This window comes from Gastrolobium bilobum, unplaced genomic scaffold, assembly GCF_033153095.1.
Source record: "Gastrolobium bilobum isolate Gb01-03AN ecotype WA unplaced genomic scaffold, APGP_CSIRO_Gbil_v1 utg8088, whole genome shotgun sequence".
NCBI lineage: Eukaryota > Viridiplantae > Streptophyta > Magnoliopsida > Fabales > Fabaceae > Gastrolobium > Gastrolobium bilobum.
The window spans coordinates 9,118-31,451 of NW_026898843.1; the positions used below are offsets into that span (position 1 = coordinate 9,118).

The 22,334-nt window shown below is 32.1% G+C and overlaps 2 protein-coding genes and 1 long non-coding RNA gene across 3 annotated transcripts; 2 read left to right on the plus strand and 1 right to left on the minus strand.

Moving 5' to 3' along the window:
- The first annotated feature begins 5,295 nt into the window (after positions 1 to 5,295).
- On the plus strand, positions 5,296 to 7,152 carry LOC133284644 (UDP-glycosyltransferase 73C2-like). Its single transcript, XM_061481710.1, has 2 exons — positions 5,296 to 7,080; positions 7,111 to 7,152. Exon 1 carries the CDS (start codon positions 5,415 to 5,417, stop codon positions 6,885 to 6,887), a length of 1,473 nt encoding a protein of 490 aa, XP_061337694.1. The 5' UTR covers positions 5,296 to 5,414; the 3' UTR covers positions 6,888 to 7,080; positions 7,111 to 7,152.
- A 4,817-nt stretch (positions 7,153 to 11,969) lies between these two features.
- Positions 11,970 to 13,478, plus strand: LOC133284658 (UDP-glycosyltransferase 73C4-like). Its single transcript, XM_061481727.1, has one exon. The coding sequence runs from the start codon at positions 11,970 to 11,972 to the stop codon at positions 13,476 to 13,478; it is 1,509 nt and encodes a 502-aa protein (XP_061337711.1).
- A 1,544-nt stretch (positions 13,479 to 15,022) lies between these two features.
- On the minus strand, positions 15,023 to 16,663 carry LOC133284671 (uncharacterized). Its single transcript, XR_009747921.1, has 3 exons — positions 16,390 to 16,663; positions 16,032 to 16,105; positions 15,023 to 15,310 (listed from the first exon to the last, which is right to left on the minus strand). It is a non-coding gene; the product is annotated as an uncharacterized LOC133284671 (long non-coding RNA).
- Positions 16,664 to 22,334: the final 5,671 nt, after the last annotated feature.

The window sequence follows — 22,334 nt, forward strand, 5'->3', positions numbered from 1 at the left end:
TAACTTTGACCTTCTTTTCGAATCAATTGTCAAGATTTGTATATTTTCAGAGTCATTGTAAATTTGTAACCATACAAGAAACTTTAATTGAAATAAGAAAATACTCTTTGATTTCCCTCTTTTTGGTCATAATTCGAAGGTGGTATGACTTCCTATTAATTGTTGGAAATTGACACACACAAACCGAAAAACAAAAAAGGGAAAGGGAAGAGAAAATCTCAAGAGTGATTTACCTTAATTCACCCTAGGCTACATCCAGTTTTTCTGTATTATATTCACCTCATCGAAACTCATTACAAGTCACTCAGTTTACAAGGGAATATAAATAGGATTTAGAAAACTCTAACAACAGCTATTCATGAAACCAAGCTCAACATTCGAAGAAAATGATAAATACAATGACTCAGCAATGAGTCAGAGGCCCACAACAGTACTAGGCTTCAACGAGACCCCAATTAGCTTTCTGCTGACCCAGCCAACAAGGGTCCTTGTTTGTATGCGAAGTATGAACCATACTCAACATTAATGTCACGACTTCATATATGGTTGTAAGCTTTCAGGTATTAATTGGTTGTATATAACTTAATAGATGATAACTTCTTATAAGCTTTCGCCTTTCAGGTATGTTAAAAAGTGTACAATGGGTCTTTTGTTGCATTGACAAATAATGAGACCCTTTGAAATCTTTCATTAACTTCTTTCTTTTACAATTCATATCCAAACTCACATGCACCAACATTTTTAAATGGAGTACCTCCATTGAGCTAGATGCTTTCTCATAGACCTTATCAAAATTTTAAATGAGTGAATTTAATTTTGTTTTAATTCAAATGACTTTGCTGAAGCTAAATTTATAGATGTGGTACCATAAACCTGTGCTGTTGATGCTTTGAAGCATGGATGTTTTGCTGGAGATTTGTTGATTTTTGTGGAACTTTATTATTTATTCTCTGATACAAGCTATTCGCCTGAATAACCCCAAAATAAAGGGGGACATTTCCTTTCCTCAAGGCTGAAACGTCCTGACTCTATTTAACAATGGGATTTGAATTGAATTACCTACTCCATTGGGATTTGAACCCAAGCTATCTATGTCATGAGCAGAGCTCATGATTGTGGTGCTCATGATTGTGGTGCTGAGGTCCTTTTGGTCTTCAAATTATGGAATTTTGTTGAAACATATTGTTAATATTTCATCCGGCTAACATTTCCATGCAGATTCCGCACTGGATTCATTTTCTGGTGAACTTAGACTGTCCAATTGCACTGCAAGCAGTTTACAGGAGAGGAAAATGGTAGTAAAACATTTTCCTGAAGGTAGTGTAGGTCCAACGCAGCAATTCCCCAGAGCCTATATCAGTGTGTTCATCTGAGTTTTCTGATGTTCCAGTTATGGAAGTTGATTCAGCTGTCCAAGATGAAGAAGGTCTCAACCTTGGCAGTAATAGGTTTGTTTTCTACAGGCTAGCTGGTACAAATAAGTTGAGACTTGGGACCTTTCAGTTTTCTGTTGCTGATAAGCCTGAAACCTTTCAGTTTCCTGTTTTGATATAAGGATTCTAGTAATGTAAAACTGACACTTTCAAAATGTCACAATCTATCCCAAACAGATCACCTAAGTGTTGTATGGGCGAGAACAGCTTGTCAAATATGGTGGCCTGCTGAGGTATTTATGGTTATATCTGTTATGTTGCTTGTTTCTGCCACTATGTAAATGTTTTTGATTGTAAATAGATCAATTTGACTTGTTAATGATATGTTGACAAAGATCTGGAGGTTATATCTTATACCAGATAATGTAATGCTTACCAAGTTACCTCGTCTTCTGACCTGTCACACTCTTTTCTCTTTATATTTTGGACAAAAGGATTCGATATACTTATCTTGCAAACAGGAGAACTTGCTCTCCCAATGGCTTATGGTATAATCAATTGAAGTAGTTATATATCAGTTTAAGTCTCATCATTTTCTTAATATAATGCAACTCAAATACTTGCTGATATGATTACAAGAAAAAGTATAGCATCTGATACTCTGATGACCTACCTGTCTGTCAACCATGATAAGCTTCCCTTTGTGATTCTCTGTTGCAGGTTCTACCTTGTTCCTCTCTCTTCTCCCGTGGAAGTTTAGCAAGGCAAGTTCTTTGGTTGGAAATATAGACGTTAAACTTAATGTTTTGAATCCATTCCTCTGCGCTAGAAAATTTTAGTCCATAAATTTGCAAGAATTCAGATTGAGTTTCTGTGTTATCACATATACAAAATGTTGCTCAACGTTTTGACATTTTTGTGTCAAAACTTTTCTCACGTTGTTAGATTAGGACAGTGATGAGGAAATACAATTCCTTGAATACTATCATAGTTAATGTTGCTGTAAGTGTAACTCTTACTACAAATTTCTCATACTTTTGATGTTGCATTGAGGTATATATTTACTTCTTTTGGGGAGAGCTGATATTTCTTACATTTGTTTTCGTACTTCATAAATGATTCATCCATATTAAATGAATTTTTTTTCCAGATTATGGAAGAAAGATCAACATTATCTGACCCAACCTGTGATGGACATGTTTTAGTGCAGTTTTATGGAAATCATTCCAGGTATTAAATTTTGTTTTGGCAGCATATCTTTACCTCTATGGGAGTTTCCTGGATTTTCCTTACCTGTCTATTGTTATGCAATATTACTTTGTGGATTCACAGTGCTTGGATTGATTCAATGACAGATATTTCTCCATTTGAGGATGTAAGTGTAATCCTTGTATTCGACTATGCTTTCTCACATATAAGTTCATGTTCTGAATTCCCTGTTTGTATTTGCATTTTGATAACAATTGATTGCATTTTCTTTTCTGTTGAGAGGTGGGTTGTTGCCTTGTTGGTGAATTGGGAGGTTTTCTGCACAAAGTTCTGTTAGTCTAAGCAGGGTGCAGATTTCAACAATTATAAAGGATAGTTATACAATTATCTGCTTGAATTATATATCACCAATATCTTATTTTTATGCATATTTTTTTGCAGTCTTTTGAAGAAAGGAGCACTAACCCTTCTAAAGATTTTCATGAGGCTCTAAAAGTAGCATGTTTTAATCTAAAGCAGACCTATACTATTTTTGACTCCAGTATATCTTGCAATTTCATGCAGCAGAATCCTGTATTTCATTTATCTACTTTTATTCTTCCTTGAGATGATATTTCATTTTTCTTCTCATTTGGTATGATATCAGGCCTTACAGAGGAAAGAACAACTTAGTTCTTGTAGAAAGGTGAGTTCTGATAGGTCTGCCAACTGCTGTCAGCAAAATCATTCATCTGGTATGTTCTTGATTTCTACTCTGAATCATGTTTTAGACATTAAAGTACAAAGATTAGAATAAGAAATTAATTATATTACTGAGTCTTTCTTCTGCTTAAACACATTCAGTACGTAAGTTTAGTCAAATCAATTTCATTTAGTGAATGAATGGATTTACTATTTTAATCAGCACTAATGTGCTCCATTCTTGCTTGTGCAATGAAAACATCTTTTGCTAGGGATGATCTATTGATTCGATTTTCTTTAGTCAATTTAGTTAATCAGTGAATCCAAATTTTTCTATATCATGTAAAATATTATAAGCCACTACATGAAATATCTTCTTATTGGACGACTTTTTCATAAAAGACATCGTTGGATTTTGAAAGTTCATATCATCTAAATCATATATACCTATATCATTCCATGTCTTATGAGATAATCTTCCTTTTTCAAAATTGAATCCTTGTAAGTTGTGCATTTGTCAGCCTCAATAATGCAACTGTTTAGGATTCTGTTGTCTCATACCCTCGAGTGCTATGATTTATTCGTTTTGTTTTATTAATGATTTATAGTTTGAATAGATAAATGGAATTCATGTACCTCAAGTGCTATAATGGATGATTTTCTGGAGAGAAGAAAGGGCAAAAGAGAACGTTAACGCAAAGTTCATTTTGATGTGAGTTGCTGACTCAAAACTTGTGGCATAATCGCTCTCAGAATATTTGTCAGGTACATTAAATAATGAAATTATTTTGAAGTGACATTTCCACTCAAATCAGAAAGAAAAGTTCGTCGGTTAAAAATAATGCGGTACCTTGGCCTTATAGGTCCCGTTGGCTCTCCATTTTGACAATGATTGAATGTATATGTTGAATGTTCACAGCCTCACAGTTCTAGTTGGTTCTTCTGTTTTTACCTTAACATATGTATACATTATTATCAGGATCACCTTTATCCTAGTTGGGGTGTTACCATAATATATGTATATTTCAAATATTTGCTTCTACTTCTTGTCATTATTTAAATCACTTTTTCAGTAGTATTTGGTCTGATTCATTTCATAACATGTAAAATTATATGTCAATTTGAATGAATCGGATTATTTTTCCAAAAAAGATACGTTTAATAGCAAAAGTAACTGATGTGCCTCTTCCCAACCCCATAAAGTTTTCAAAGGGAAATTATGTTAACAATAAAAAGTTAGTGATGCAAATCAAATATTTATATTGCCGGCGGCATGTTAACTTGATGAATTAGTTTTAATGTCTTCAAAGAATCATTCAAATATTTCTTTTCAGTATGAATCACGAGGATTAATATGACATTGTAACATGCATTTGATACCTTCTTATATAGGAGGATCTGTCAGCTAGCCTAGCAACCAAGAAAGATTTAAAAAGAAGGGAAAATATGATGAGACAAGTTCATATATAAAAATCAGTAGAAAGAGCCAAGAGTATAATTAACTTTGAAGCAAGAGTAGTTTTGTCACTTTATAAAATTTGAATCTTGTGTTAGGATCTTTGATTCCTTACAAGTAAAGGAGCATGCTCTGTCCAAAACCCAGCAAATGATGTGTTAGGAAAAGCATTCACCCACAAGTTTCGGCGGAATACTTTTTATAAATTGACATAAAATTTATTCACTAAACGCATTAGTTTTTTTAAATATATATTACATATTATTCTCTTAATACTACTCTATTGATTAATTTTAAACGTTTCGTATTCCTCACGCACAAACTTGGCATCAATCCTTTATTCTTTGCTTCCCTTTTACGTTCTTACCAAGTTTGCTTTCCGGAATAGTCTTTCAATCATCTATATTTTTTTATAAGAACATTTATCTTTTTTTCACTGTTAGTGTTCTTTTTTTATATGTATATAATTTGTCTTAAACGACATTCAAATTTTTTTAAACAGATTTATTTAAAGACTACAACTTTTAAGGCCCCTAAAGGCTTATTCAGAGAATCCAACTTTTGAGGCGCTCTCAACACCATTAAACCCACAAAGGGTGCTTATATGATGGTGTCTCTCATGAATCACTGATAAACAAGTGGAAGAAGAAGTGGATTCATTGCAGCTTATCCATCTCCAACACTCTAACACACAAATGGGTTCCCAAGCACCCCAACTACACTTTGTCTTGTTTCCTTTAATGTCCCAAGGCCACATGATCCCCATGATGGACATAGCAAGAATATTGGCACAACAAGGTGTTATTGTCACTGTAATGACCACACCCCATAATGCATCACGTTTCACAGCATCTTTTGCTCGTTCCATCAAGTCTGGTTCTCAAATCAGATTAGTTGAACTCCAATTCCCATACAAAGAAGCTGGATTGCCACATGGGTGTGAGAATCTTGATATGCTACCTTCACTAGGCACTTCCTTGAGTTTCTTCAATGCAGCTAACACTCTTCAGGAACCAGTGGAAAAACTCTTTGAAGAGCTAACACCTCCACCAAGCTGCATAATTTCTGACATGTGTTTGCCATACACAGCCAACATTGCCAACAAATTTAACATCCCAAGAATTTCTTTCCTCGGACAAAGTTGTTTCAGTCTCTTGTGTCTCTACAACTTAGGCATCTACAAAGTTCTTCAGAACATAACCACAGAAAATGAGTACTTTGTTTTGCCTGGTATACCTGACAAGGTTGAGATGACCAAAGCTCAGGTACCAGGACCAGGATCAAGGAGTGAAAACTGGAAAGAGTTTTATGCCAAAACTGCTGCAGCTGAAATGGCTTCTTATGGGGTTGTCATGAATTCCTTTGAAGAGTTGGAGCCAGCATATGCAAGGGGTTACAAGAAGGCAAGAAATGATAAAGTGTGGTGTATTGGTCCTGTTTCACTTAGCAACAAGGATCACTTGGATAAGGTCGAGAGAGGAAACAAGGCCTCAATTGATGAACACTACTGCATGAAGTGGCTTGATTTGCAGAAACCAAGGGCTGTAATCTATGTATGCCTTGGAAGCATGTGCAATCTAACTCCATTGCAGTATATAGAGCTTGGTTTGGCCTTAGAAGCATCAAATAGACCCTTCATTTGGGTTATCAGGGAAGGAAGTCAATTAGAAGCATTGGAGAAGTGGATTAAGGAATATGGATTTGAGGAAAGGACCAAAGATAGAAGCCTTGTGATTCAGGGTTGGGCTCCTCAGGTACTAATACTATCACACCCTGCACTTGGAGGTTTCTTAACACATTGTGGTTGGAACTCAACCTTAGAGGCAATATGTGCTGGTGTGCCAATGACTACATGGCCACTATTTGGGGACCAATTTTTCAATGAGAAAGTGATTGTGCAAATACTAAAAGTAGGTGTAAGGGTTGGGGTGGAGGCTCCTGTAAAATGGGGTGAGGAAGAGAAAACAGGTGTGTTGGTGAAGAAAGAAGATGTTGAGAGAGCAATTGACAAGTTAATGGATGAGACTACAGAAAGTGAAGAAATGAGAAAAAGAGTTAAAGTGCTTGGGGAGATGGCTAAGAAAGCTATAGAAGAAGGAGGATCATCTCACTCTAATGTGACCCTCCTTATCCAAGATATCATGCAACAAACCAAGAGATTTAAATGATTTTTCTCACTTGGCAAAAACAGATTGGTATTCTTTATCTTCATTTCCTTCCCTGGATTTCCCCCCACCAATAAGGTCCATTCCATTCCATTAGAATATGATGAAGCAGAAAATTCTTGGGTACACATGGTGCCTGCTAGGTTTCTCCATGTAGTTTTCATCAAATTATCTACCTAGTTCAGTGCAAAGTAGAGTGGTGCACCATGTGTTCACAAGTATTAAGAAGTGTCACACTGTCACTTTCTCTGTATCTCTTGAATTTATTAAGAAGTTGCACAAATCAGTGAGTATGTGAAGCATAGTATGTTTTATATTGTAATGTACCATTTTTTTTCTTCTTCTAAGACTTGATTCCAGTATTTCCCCAGATTGATTGAATCTCTAATAGAACTCAATGTGATCAGCAGGGTTTGATTAGGAACCCACTAAATGGCATTTTCATTGTCAGAAATCTAAAGGCACGGTTTGAGTATCAAAACATTGCGTACGGTTTTGGCTTGACGTTGCCGCGAAATTGGAAGGAAATTTCCTTACCAACACTAGTCTTGAAAGCAAATTGGACAGCCCAGCTACAATTTAAAATGGGACAAATGGAGTCATATGATTGTTGTTTCTGATCGCTACTAAGAATATTTTTTGTATTGGAATTTTTTTATTAAGTTTGTGGACGGGATGTATATGGAAATAGTGATCAAAGTGTCACTGACTAGTCACTGTTTTTGACAAATTTTTTATCCGCCATGCGAATAGTACTTTTTATCGTGCTGCCACGTGACGTAATTCGCTACGACGGGTAGCGAATTGCGTTCGCCAATGATTTCGTGACACGTAGTCATATTGCATACCAAATTCGCTACCACTAGTAGCGAATTACGTCCAATCAGCTTTCTTCTAAAAATGTGCCACGTGTCACAAAATCATTGTCGAACGTAATTCGCTACAAGTCGTAGAGAATTACGTTGCGTGACACTCTGATAAAAAATATTGTTCGTGTGATACTTGGATAAAAAATTTGCCAAAAAGTGACGCTTTGATCGATGTTCCGTATATGGGCTCTTTTAAGGTATACTTTGGTCTAAATGGATTAAATTTATGTAAAGTTATTTTGAGCCGATCAAACCTATATTTAAAAATTAAAAGATTTCTTCAAAACCTATCAAGAATTAGAATAAATAATATGATATAGATTTTCTTGTAATCTTATAAGTTAGGCCTTTCAAAAGTAAGCATACGACCTAATTTTTAAATAATTATTTATTTATTTTATAAAAAAACTTAGCTTATTATATCTACTAAGTATTTCATATCAAGTTCGGCCTAACGTTGGATGGGCCGTAGGCTATGATGTACGGACACGGACACGGGATACGGGACACGACATGACACGCTGACACGTTAATTCTAAAAAATGTCATATTTCGACACGTTGGGACACGTTTTGATATTAAATAAATTTTTTAATATATATAATATAATTTATATTTAATACATATAAAAGTCCATAATAAGTCATATAAGCAATCAAATATTTAAATTTCATAATATAAATATAAATATAAATAATTTTTCATACTTTGTTAATTTTTCATGTCAAATTTCTTAACAGAAAAAAATTAATTTATAAATTGTTTCTTTTATATTTAGTTAACAAAATAAAATTAAGATTTAAAAAAAAAAATGTGTCCAAACGTGTCTGAACATTCACCGCGTGTTCGAAAAAGTTCACCACGTGTCCCCAAATGTTAACTGCGTGTCAGATGCGTGTCCGAGCGTGTCGGACACGTGTCCGACACACAAATTTTTTTCTAGGAGCGTGTCCGTGCTTTGAAGGCCGTAGGCCAATGATCGGTTGTCTAACTTATTTACATCATTAATAGCAACTAATGGTAATTTTTAGTTTTAGGAAAAATGGGTATACTTTACGGGAATAATATTTTTCCTTTTCTTGCAGATATCTTTTTTTTTTTTATACTCACATAGAAGTGAGTGTGTGCTAATAATTTTTTCTTTCTCGTCTTTCACAATGAGACCCACTCAGTTTTACGTGAGTATAACAAAAAAAAATTAGTTATACGGTAGTAATGGATTTATGACACTTCAATACTTGACTAATGTCATTTTAACAAATTAATATAGGTCTTAACCTATTGTGCTTTTAATTTGTCGTTCTTGGCTAGAATTTGGTTGCAATTTGCAGTTTGTTTGATTGTGTTCTGATTTTTTGTTCTTAAAATTCTTTTGTAGAATAATTATGAAAATAAGTATTTTTTGCGTTTTGAAAATTAAAAGTCAAAACTTAAAACAAAAATAATTCAGATATGTTCTCTAATTTAATTTTAAAAACAATTACAATTTTTAAAACTTTATTTATAAAACAAGCATTATCAAATAGATTTTTTATTTTTTATTTTTTCTGAAAATCAAAAAATTATTTTTTTAGAAACCATATTCAAACAGGGCGTTTTGCCTATCTTCTTGGGCAGGCATTTTCAACTCATTAGCCATTATTCTGCGGCCAAGCCTTGACCACAATCTTCTTTGCACGAAGTCCTTTTCAAGTTTTTGGAGCTTCTTTTTTGTGCTGAAGCAAATAAATTTGGATTGGGCCAGTAGACAAGTAGTGGACTTAGTAAGAGGAATTGGGTCTCCTTTTATATTTTTTAGTAAGAAATTTTTAGAGTAAATATCTTTTTGGTTAGCAAATTTCACAATGCCCTCTTTAGTTCCTAACAAATAAAAAGACCCATCGTGGTACCTAAAAAATTCAAAATGGACTAATTTAGTTAAAATTGTGGTCCCTCACAAATTCAAAAAAGACCCATATTAGTCCTCAAAGGGACTAAAATGGGTTCATTTTAAATTTTTTAGGGACCACGACGGACTTTTTTTTTTGCTATGGACTAAAATGGGCATCGTGAAATTTGCTGAGGACCAAAAAATGTATTTACTCAAATTTTTATTCTTTATTAAATCATCATATTGTTTTCGTATTAAAAAATTAATAGTTTGAAGTTTTTGTATAAGTATTAAGAAATTCATTAGATAAATTTAATTATAAAAATACAAGTAACTGAATTGAATTAAATTACTCTTACTAAAATACTTAAATTTATTGTCATTTTATTTAATGGAGAAAACAAGAGACAATAGTAAAGTAAACAAATTAATATCTTGATGATTTTCTAAAACAATAAATAAGATGGAATAAAATTATTATACAAAACGAAAAATATTTTTAAATTAATATTTTATTTTGTACTTAATTACCCAAAGATTAAAAAACGAATAATAAATAACCTTATATAAAGAAAAATGTAACTTCATTTGAGTAAATTACATTTTATTAAAATATTCAAAATATTATCACTTTATTAATGCTTTAATTCCTTTTTGTAAAAATATGAAGAGATAAGAATAAAAGTTGGAAAAAAATAATAAAACTTTCTTATGTTTTTAAAATAGCAGATAATTTAAAATAGAATAAATTTTATAAAGAGAAAATATGTTGTAATGGAAACAATGAATATTTAAAATAAGTATAAAATTTTAAAATTTAAAGATATTAAATGCTTTTATTTTTCAATTAATATATTTTCTTAATTAGAATAAATTTTCTAAAGCGGCAATATGTTGTAATGGAAAGATTGAATATTTAGAAGAGGTATAAAATTTTGTTTACCAAAAACAATAAATTTTAAAATATTAAATGCTTTAATTTTTCATTTAATACTATTTTCTTTAAATAGAATAAATTTTATAAAGAGAAAATATATTGTAATGGAAACAATGAATATTTAAAATAAGCATAAAATTTTAAAATTTAAAGATATTAAATGCGTTTATTTTTCATTTAATATATTTTTTAAAATAGAATAAATTTTCTAAAGCGACAATGTTGTAATGGAAAGATTGAAGATTTAAAAGAAGTATAAAATTTTGTTTACCAAAAAAAATTATAAAATTATAAAATATTAAATGCTTTAATTTTTCATTGACTACTATTTTCTTAAAATAGAATAAATTTTCTAAAGCGATAATATGTTGTAATGGAAAGATTGAATATTTAAATTAAGTATAATTTTTTTAAAATTTGAAGATATTAAATTCTTTTATTTTTCATTTAATACTATTTGTTTAAAATTTAACTCTTTAATATATATTTTATATATGGTACTCGTCAACAAAATTAATGCTATATTTCTTAAATCAATAAGTACTAAATGAAAAATATAATTAAAATTCTTAATGTCTTGGAAAATTGAAAATCGGTCAAAGATTAAAAGATAAGACATTGAATACAGAATAAGGCATTTAATACATTTAAATTCAAAGAGATTTTTTTTTTATTTAAAAAATTCATTAATAAGATTATTAAAGAGGCTTTTATTTCTAACAGGGAAATCTATCAATATTACATGTGATAAAATAAATTAATCACACTAATAAAATGTACATAAATGGTCCACCAAAAAAAATAAAGATACAAGTACATAAATGCTAACTAGTATTCTTTAAGAACGCTAAAGGATTTGCATTAATTTGAAATTTGGAATGGCATGATATGCGGGTACTGTTAAAAAATATATCATTTTATTGGTGAAAAAAAAGAAGCCACATTATTCGTAAATTAACACATGCATTGTATATCTTACAAGAAAAAAAAAAATAAGTGGGATAATTTTTTATTATAAATATTAAATGCAGTTGAAGAAAAACTAATAAATCCTAATATAAATATATACAGATAGGACAATTGGTAAGAATAAATAAAAAATATTATTTACAAAAAAATCTCTCTTAGAATCTATCATTTTCCACCTGCCAGTACTTTATATGAAGAATTGATTGGAATATTGACTCAGATATATTTTTGGTGGTTACATTGACTCAGCTTTAAAAGTATAATAGCTTTAAAATTCTTGTTTTTTTAATTAGAAGAACAAAATTCATGTTTAATTATTCGGAGTTTGGTGCCTAAGGAGTCAAAAACTATTATCTTCTCTCAATTTGAAGTTTCTCTATCAAAATCTTCCACATCAAAGTTGAGGCTTGAAACTTATCTGAATTGTCTCAAATTTTCCAATGGCACCAGAACTTGCAATGGATTCAACACCACTACTATGCAACCTTCACTTTGTGTTCATCCCCTTAATGGCACCAGGTCACATTCTTCCTATGGTGGACATGGCCAAGTTGTTGGCAAGGCGTAATGTGAAGGTGACCATAGTCACTACACCCCTTAATGCTATCAAATTCAGAGCCAGCATTGATAGAGAGATTCAATCTGGTTCACCCATCCAAATTCTACTTGTTAGATTTCCAAATGTTGAGGCTGGAATACCAGATGGATGTGAAAGCTTAGAAACTCTGCCTTCAATGGATCTTAAGGAGAACTTCTTCATTGCTTTAGCTATGTTGGAGCAGCCACTAGAAGAGCTTTTGGAAAAGCTAAAACCTTTTCCAAGTTGCATAATATATGATAAGCATATTCCATGTGTAGCTGATATTGCCATCAAGTTCAAAGTCCCAAGAATAATATTTGATGGTACTAATTGTTTCAATCTCTTGTGCAATCATAACTTGCATGCTTCTAAGGTCTATGAGAATGTTTCTGATTCAGATCAATTTGTTATCCCTGGATTACCAGATAGAATTGAAATGAGAAAATCTCAGTTGCCCGTGATATTCAATCCTGGCACAAACCAGAATTTGAATGCTATACGTGAGAAAATAGCGGTATCTGAAGCAGATTCATATGGGATAGTGGTGAATAGTTTTGAAGAGTTGGAAGCAGAATATGTTAAAGAGTATCAAAGGGTTACAGGATATAAGGTATGGTGTGTTGGCCCTGTATCACTATCAAACAAGGATGAATTGGACAAAGCTCAAAGAGGTAGCAAAAGCTCAATTGATGAAAGCCACTATGTGAAGTGGCTTGATTCATGGCCTTCAAGCTCGGTTATTTATGTGTGTCTTGGTAGCCTTAACCGTGTAACATCTGAGCAATTGATAGAACTTGGTTTAGGATTGGAAGCAACTAAAAGACCATTCATTTGGGTGCTAAGAGGAGCATATAGGAGAGATGAAATGGAAAAGTGGTTGTTAGAATATGGATATGAAGAGAGGGTCAAAGGCAGAGGAATTTTGATCTGGGGTTGGGCACCACAAGTGTTGATATTGTCACATAGAGCTATAGGAGCTTTTTTGACACATTGTGGTTGGAATTCAACACTGGAAGCAATTTGTGCTGGTGTGCCAGTGATAACATTTCCTATGTTTGCTGATCAGTTTTACAATGAGAAGTTTGTTGTACAAGTTATTGAGATTGGCGTGAGTGTGGGAGCTCAAACTGCTGTGCATTTTGGAGATGAAGAGAAGTTTAATGAAGGTGTTCAAGTGAATAGGGACAATGTCAAAGAGGCTATAGAGAAGGTTATGGGTGAAGGTGAAGACAAAGGAAAGAGAAGAGAAAGAGCTAAAAAGTTTGCAGACATGGCAAAGAAAGCAATAGAAGAAGGTGGATCTTCTTACCGCAACATGTCTCTGCTAATTGAAGATATCATCCATGTCACATTGCTACATTATAGCTAAGTCTCAATGGTTACCAAACGCATATGGGTTTTGCGAAAGCATTTGTCTAATGCGTTTGGTATTAAACTTTGCTTCGTTGTTTTACTAGATATTGTTAAGTGTTACATGCTTGTGGTTTTGTTTATTTTTAATAAATGTGGAACCCTTGAGTGTGTTTTTAAGCTTGAAGCTTTAATAGTTTAAGAATTGGATACTCTATTTTCTAGGGCCCATGGTTCAAGTCTCATTGGCCTACGGTGGGGAATGATTTATAGGAACTAGAACGTAATTTGGTTGCAGCTGTAGTAGGTACTATTTTATCTTAAACAGAAAATTTTGGGGAGTTGGACGGAAATATCATAAAAGCATAGGGCAGTATAAAATGATATTTTTTACTAAATATGGTAAGAGATGCATAAGTTTTGGTGCATCTGTAGTACCGTAAAGTTTTTCAAGAAATAGATACTCTCACGTTACAAATAAATGTTAATTTGTTTATAAATAACGGAAAGGTGATCATATTAAATATTAAATGTGACGTGAGAATATCAATAAAACCAGCTATTTGGTAAAAAGCCGATACATACTCTCTTGTTTTTTATGTTTGTATATTGAAAATTATATAACTAAATAGTAATTTATTTTTTCATATAACTCTAACTCAAACAAACATCATGGGTGGTTGAGGTTTATTCTCACATTGATTGACTAAAACATATAATAGGTGTAACACTCCGTTCTAGAACTGGTTTGTTAACATCGCATTATGATATTAAGCGCAGTTACAATCACATTGGCTCAATTAAAAATCCAGATAAATTTTTCCTTTTAAAACGACGCCGAATTTAAAATATCCAATTGCGTGATCATAACCATATTACTTTGCGGAATCAGATAAACCAAGCTTAACATCATGTTCTTATTCCATTTTTAAACCATTAATTTACTTCTTATTTATTTCCCAACTTCTACTATATTGTAGATCTCTTCGTTAGCTACTCGTGGTTTCAAATCGCTCCTCATTTGGAGCTCTGTAGCTCAAGTTATGACAATTTTACTAACTCAGGTGTATGCTGAAGAACTATGCGGGCAGGGCGCTTAAGCGCCCACAGATAGAGGGAATTTACATTTTTTTAGCCACCAAGGGCGCTTAAGCTCGCTCCAGGGCGCTTAAGCGCGCTACCTGGGCGCTTAAGCCCTCATTTTGGGCGCTAAAGCCCCAGGCGGCAGAGAGTTTTTGGTCTTCACAGGTGCATCAGGGCGCTTAAGCCCCCTGAGCAGGCTTAAGCCTCCATTTGCAGGCTTAAGCCCCCTCTTCTGAGCAATTTCCTATACTCATATTTTTCATGTATCTTTCTTGGGGAATCAATCCTACACATTTTACAACCTATTTAACAAGCTTGCGATATCCCTATATCATTGCTTAACTTTCATCCTCTCATCATTGATTTAACAGAAATTGGGCAGCATAACCTTTGTTTTCTCAACATTTCCCAATCTAACAGCTTAGCTCCTAATAGACAATTCAGCTCAACATTTCCAATATTCATCATGCATTCATAACCTTGAAGTAAATAACATTAACACAAGTTTAATTACATAACGGGGAACTTAGCTACAAAAGGCTATGACCATCCCTTGGCTCTCATCAACAAAAGAGATATCCAATGGCATGATCATAGGCTAAGTCCATCAAATATAACGAGATATACATACGTCAATGCTATCAATGATCAATCTTATACATGTAAATCTACAAAATAACATGTATGATCTCAAAACATCATTTTCTTCATGCATGATCTACTGCAAATATGGTCACTTGCCATCAGAGGCTCCTGCAGCTTCCTTACCTGAAAGGGGGTCCCCATAACACGGGGTGAGATATACGAATATATCACAGTAAATCAGAGGTCCTTGGAGATCACTCCACCCTAAGGTTCACTTTCGATGTACACATAATCATAATAGCTTAACACATTCTTATCAGCAAGCATCACATGGACTTCCAAGAGAGATCCACTAAGGGTTGTTTCTCTTAGGCTCTTACCACATGGAGATCCACATAGGGCTGTTTCCAAGGGAAGTCCTTTCCTCAATCTATTCCAAGAGAGATCCTCAAAGGGTTGTTTCTCTTAGGCTCTTACCACATGGAGATCCACCTAGGGTTGTTTCCAAGGGAAGTCCTTTCCTCAATCTAGGAACCTCCAAGAGGGATCCACATAGGGTTGTTCCTCTTAGGCTCTAACCACATGGAGATCCACATAGGGCTGTTTCCAAGGGAAATTCCTACCAATTATCCTCATCATAATACTATCACTCATAACCTCAATCACAATCCTCAACCCTTACCTCATTCATTATTGCTACTTCTATAACCATTCCTCAATTACTCTTAAACAATCAAACATCAACCAATAATCATCAATTAATCATAACATGTATCAATGCATGAATCAATGCATGAGCATACAATTACTATCATAATTACATATCACATCTCATAAACCATTTCTCCTCAATGGAGTATGGTGGAACACTCAATGGGATCAACCCCAAGGTCCAAAGGTTTACCTTGCTCTTGAGCTTTCCTCAATTGCACACAACCCTAAGGGTTGGTCACTCCACTTGGTCCTCTTGCCTCAATCCTATCAACACAAGGAATACAATCAAACAATGCTAACAATGCAAGGAAATCCATAGTTCCAAGCCTAGATTTATCCAAACATCAAAGCATACTAAAATAACACTATAAACTCATTTCTACCGATTAAATGTCATTCCTAGCATTTTTCACAACATACTCTAAGCCTCATTCTTCCTTGAACATAGCCAATCTACTCAACATTTCATAAAAACCCTAAAACACTATTCATTAAACCCTAACCATGAAATTTTTCAAGAAAACAAGGTTCAAGGGTTAGAATCTTACCACCAATGGTCACACAACCAAGGATTGATGGCTCCTCAAGCTTCAATGGAGGTTGAAGCTCTCAAACACCTCAATTTCTCCAATGGGCCGAATTTTTGGAGGAGGATATCCCTCTCCACAATGCTCCCCACTCAAAACTAGACTAGGATTATGAAAGAGGGCGAGATTCTAAGCGATTTAGGCTTTTGAATCACTCAAATCGGTTAAGATTTGCTCTCTCCATGCTTTCCTCTCTCTCTTTCCCTCTCCTTCTTCTTCTTCTCTTCTTTCTTCCTCTTTCTGATGCTCGACGGGTTGCTCGGGGGGAAATGGGTTTCTATTTGCTTTCTAAGTCACTTACTTAGTTAAGTGGCTTACGTGGGTATTGGTTCATCTATCTATTCAACTCCATTAATTACCAAACTTTACCCAAAAGTCTGGAATATTATTCTAGGAATATTTATAATTTTATTTTTATATTTTGGGCACTTTCGGCAGTACCCATTTATACCCCTTAATTTTCACTGAGTACTTTTTAACTCCAAAGTGACTCAGATTCATTTAATTAAGCCTTATACTTAATTTTACTCACTAAAACATGCTGAATTATTTAATTAAAAATTAATCAAAATTAAATGCTTAAGTTTGGAGTATTATAATAGGTAATTGTCAATAAATCTATGGATGGGGGAGCCAAAGGAAAAGCACTTGTTTGGACCAGAAGACCAAAAAGATTCCAATCAAAAATCATTTGTCTTGGAACATCTCAATCAAAAACATCTAGCTATGAGAATTCTTCTTCACAAGTGCTAGTTGATAATGATATTATTGATGAATCAGTCATGCCTTATCTGCACATGCCATCTTATTTGAATGCAGGTCTTCCTAGTCAGAAGACATTTTCAAGTGGAATTATGTGTTTTCTAGCCCATCGTATATCCTTTTTCCAAGTGACCCTTTTTTTTTGTAATGTAACTTTGCTAGGCTTGGAACTTGGGCCCTGTAACGTGGAGATTAATGTTCATTGTGATAGTCAGTTTTGTGATTGATACCTCGTACCCAAGAGCTGCTCTGGAGCACATACCATTCAGTGGGGGCGGAGGAGTAAGAGAGAGAAACAAAAAGTTTATGAGAGAAAGAGAGAGGAAAATTTAATATTTTTTTTAAAAGAAAAGTGTCAAATTTTTAATTGAAACGGTCTTGGTACACTCTAAATTTTTTCCTCGTACCCAAGAAATGAATTTAAACAATTTTATATGCGTGTTTTTTTTATTAATTTGATTTTTCTATGTTTTGTGTGAATGAACTTTCAATACCTCTCCAAGTCTCACCTAACTTTCTTGATTGTGAGTTCGGATACAATGATCATATATTAAAATAAATTTTGTATTAGTAAGTATTTTTTATAAGATGAATTTCTCAAAAAAATTAAAATTAATTAAAAGCTTATATTATAAACATAGTATTTATAAAATTTGATAGTAACTATGATTATTTTACCTTATCAAAAGGTCGTATAAAAACTTACAATAACTCTCAAACAATTGAAAATAACTAATTATGTTTCGATAGTTGAATTGATCAAAGCTATTAATTTTTCAAAAAGACTTCGTTGAGTTAAGAGTGTGTAAACTATTTACCAATATTTTCATAACTGATGTTTAATTTCGTAAAGATAGAGCTTTACGGTTGACGTTCAATTGAATTTTAACTATGGTTTTCCATGCAAATATATTATATAAATGGGGAAGGATTTATTTATATATATATTTTTTTTATAAATTACGCTAAATATGACCGGTCATACATTCTTGATTGAAGTATGACAAGTCATACTTAGTGTGGTTTGTAAGAGTTTATAAACAATAAATATAAGGTTTGTAAATATAACATTTCCCTATATAAATAAATAAAAATCTGAAAGAAAAAATATAATATGCATAAGTTGAGTATACATATAAAATTAGAAGACTAACATAAATGAATTAATTTAATCACGTAAATAAGTGTTAGACCAAAAGTATCATATTAGTACTAATATGATTTTTTAACTAATACTTTAACATTGAATAAGAAAAAAGAGAATTAAAACTTATTAATCTATTCTAGTTGCGCATGGAATAGTGAAAGGGAAAGAGATGAAACTTAAACTTTTAATATATTATAATTTTTTTATTTGTCTCACATTTTACCAATTAAAAAGAAAAATATTGATTTTTTTTTTGTTATAAGTTGATGATTAAATAATTAGTATAATAACAAAAATTTCAACAATAACTCAATCAAAGGGATTAGTTTTTTTAGCTAACCTTAATTATCTCTTTGACATGAGTCGGTTTCCGAGTATTTTCATATATTTTAACTTTTTGAATCAACTATGAGAGTAATTCCGAGTCGAGTCTTAGTTTAAAGCTCGTCATCCCTTCCTAAAGATGCATTTGGTAGAAATCGAACAAAAATTATCTCCATACTTACCCAATCTATATTGCCAATTGAGTTACATCCATAAAGGGACTCATTTAACTCTGGGAATTGTGATTGGTTTATATGATCTACCGATTTCAGACTTTTTATTTTTGGCCAATTTCTTCTAATTCAATTTTTTTAATTTTTTATTTCTTAATTTTTGCAATTGATTCCATCTGATTTTGAAAGCTAAGCTTATTAAATTCATGTATGTTAGCAAACTAGCATAATTAATCTAAACAATTAATTTAAGGTCGGTAATTCAAGAATTTTTACAATTTTAAGAGTTTGAAGGCGAGAAAATACTTATGGAGAGGGACACTTCCAACATTCGAATAAAGATTCATACCAACATATGATTTCTGACAATATTTTAAAAGAACAACTTACATCCATAATCTAATAATTTATGAGAAATATTTTTCTCATTTCGTTGGAGATAATTTTCTTATTTTATACACTCATTGAATTTTGTGCCAGTTTTTTTCATTTCTTTTTTCTTTTGTTTTAAAGTGTGAACCCCACATTTTTATCTCACACACATGAGAGAACTATCTCAAGCAACATGAGATAAGATTAGTAACTTCCATAATTTATTGTGTAAAAAAGGGTTTTAACCCATTGAATCTTGAAATATACTCAGTTATCATGTTAACACATAATTGTGCTCACCGAATCTTATCAACTTTAAATAACTATAAACATAAATTTTGTCATGTTACTTACTATAACAAAAATGCTTTTCAGCTACGAAAAAATCGTGGCTAAATGAATTGTCCGCTATTTGAAGAATCGTGGCTAAAATGGCCGTTGCATTATTTTAGCCATGGTGTTTTTTGCATTTAAGCACGGTCAGAATAAGCATGGTAACATTGAATTAGCCATAGTTTCTCTTATATTATTTAGTTAGATTCGTGGCTAAACCATTTAGATCCATTTTGCCACAAACAAAACCATGGCTAATTTATAAGGAATTTTTTTAAACAAACAAATAATAAAAATTGCATTTGATGCAAGAACAAAAATCCAAATTAAGGGAGGTATAAAATAATAAAGTGGAGTAGACAATTTAACAAAATACTTTTTTTTTCAATTCATATGAGTAAATCATGTTTTCTACATAATTTTTCAAAATACATCCATTTTCCATTTCATATAATCTGATGGAGTTTTTGTTTACCAACAAAAGAAGCTAATCAAGTTTTTCACTTACATCATTTAAGAGAAATAATTTCCAATTAAAGCTAAAACTATAAGTTTTTGATTGTCACAAGCCATCTATAAAAAATATTAATTTCAATTTTTTACTAAACAAAATATGATGACAACACATTTTTTAAATCAATCTTCCAAGAATTGCTATTGTATGCATCCTATTATTTTGAAAGGGCTTATCACAAAATCATACATATATATAAAAAAATTAAATAAGATATGCTAAAATGTCACACAACTTTTCAATGTCAAGAAATTACTACTTTTATTTTTATGTAAGATAACAAACCTTAAAAGCACTAATTCTGTGAAGAGGAAAAACATAAACCTCTTAGCCCACCTATTCAAAAATACAACATGCAATTGTTCAGACATACATGAATCTTATCATAGCTTAGACTAACCTCTTAATCATCTTTTTTGCCTCATAGAAAGATGCTGGTAATTTAGTATAAGAAAAAGCATCATTTAATAGGTCAATGATCATTGAAAATGTTTTATCAGTTGCACCACGGAAGACTTTTATATGATGCAATTGAACATTGAATGACAATTTGCTATATTTTATGCATCCAGAGATCTTGATTTCCATCTAGTATATACCAACTATTTAATTTTTTCTAGCTCTTCTTCACTTGCATCTTCTGTACCCCTAGAGTGGCCACCATTAGTTATATTTGGGGTACTAGAATATTGAATTCCATTATCAACAAAAACACCAAAAACATCATTTAACATATCTTGCATTGGACATTGTCTAACCAGTTCTTCTTGTACTTGGGCTATATATTCAATATTGGATTCAATATATTTTTCCCTATGCATGTACCAAGAAGTGTACTTTTTTAGAAATCCTTTTTGAAGTAAATCACTAAACACTTTAGTTCTATCAAGCATACGATGAAATCCACATGTAATGCAAGGACATAACATCTGTTCGTTTATATATGCATTTGAAAAGGCAAAGTCCAAAAATTGGACTACCACATCTAAGAAGTACTCTTTTGAGTTAATTGGTTTCTCAACCCAACTCTTATAAATCATAATTGGATAAATTTGTTTTCAAACTCAAATTATAAGAATTAGCATTCAACAATAACAGTATTCATGTATAAGTTCACAAACTTACATCTAAACCAAATATCTTAGATATTTTTCGTCTTATAGAAATTTGTCTTGTCTCCTTCTCCCTTTGCAAACTCTACCAAACAAACCACTAAACCTTCTTGAAATCAAACAAGGTAAATGGTACAATCTAAATCATGATAAATCATTAATTAAGCTAATAAAAAAGAATTAAAATTAGAAGCAATAATGTAAAGCATTGCAGTAAATCAATAATTAATTAAGCTAACTAAAAAGTATTAGAATCATGTAATTCATTAATTAAGATAATTAAGCTAATAAATCATTAATTAAGCTAATAATGTAAAGGCCCAAGAGGTCATATAATATGTAGAAGAAGAGCGAGTCCATACATATTCACTACACTATTAATCAATGGGAAAAAATCGTCAGGTCCACATAATCATCATAGACATTTTGACTATGAATTTTAACATATATAATAAGAGCCTGTTTGGATGAGCTTTTTTTTCAGTCAAAGGTTATCTTTTTTTCAACAAAGAAACCACTTCTATTGTAAAGTGCATTTGGATGCATGCTTTAAAAACAAAACGGAAGTCATAAAAAAAGTCAAAAACATGCTTTTTTTCAGAAGCTAAAAATTTTAACTTTTCAAAAAAACCAAAAGTCAAAAGCCAGATTTTTCTCCAAAAAATAAATATTTTTTTAAAAAATATAAATAATTATAACTTTTATAAAAAGCACTTTTAAAATAAACAGGGCATAAAAGTAGCTTTTTTTATAAGGTCATCCAAACACACTCTAAGAGTAAAAAATTTATGAGAGATGCTAAGGGGGTTTTATTTCTCGAAGCCTTCTTGTAGTGAATGATTCTATTTAACTGACCCAATAATAATACTAGGTTGATGTTGGGCTATTGGGCCAATATCACAATTTGCTTTGGAAAGAAATCCAATATATACATAAGGTAACACATAATCACAACCATGTATACCATAAGTTAACGTGTTTTATAGCATAAAACAAGGGTAAAGCAAGTGTAAGAACTCACCCCGTTAATTTAGGAATTTAATAAATTAATTATGAGATTAATGATATAATTCCATAATTGACCCTAATATTTATGAGAAGGCTTAAATAATTATAAAAAATGATTAATAATGTTGAAAGTCGCTTTTCTGACGAAAAGTGCAGATACC

Coding starts and splice junctions, on each gene's coding strand:
- LOC133284644 (XM_061481710.1), top strand. CDS start 5,415: ATGGGTTCCCAAGCACCCCAACTACACTTTGTCTTGTTTCCTTTAATG.
- LOC133284658 (XM_061481727.1), top strand. CDS start 11,970: ATGGCACCAGAACTTGCAATGGATTCAACACCACTACTATGCAACCTT.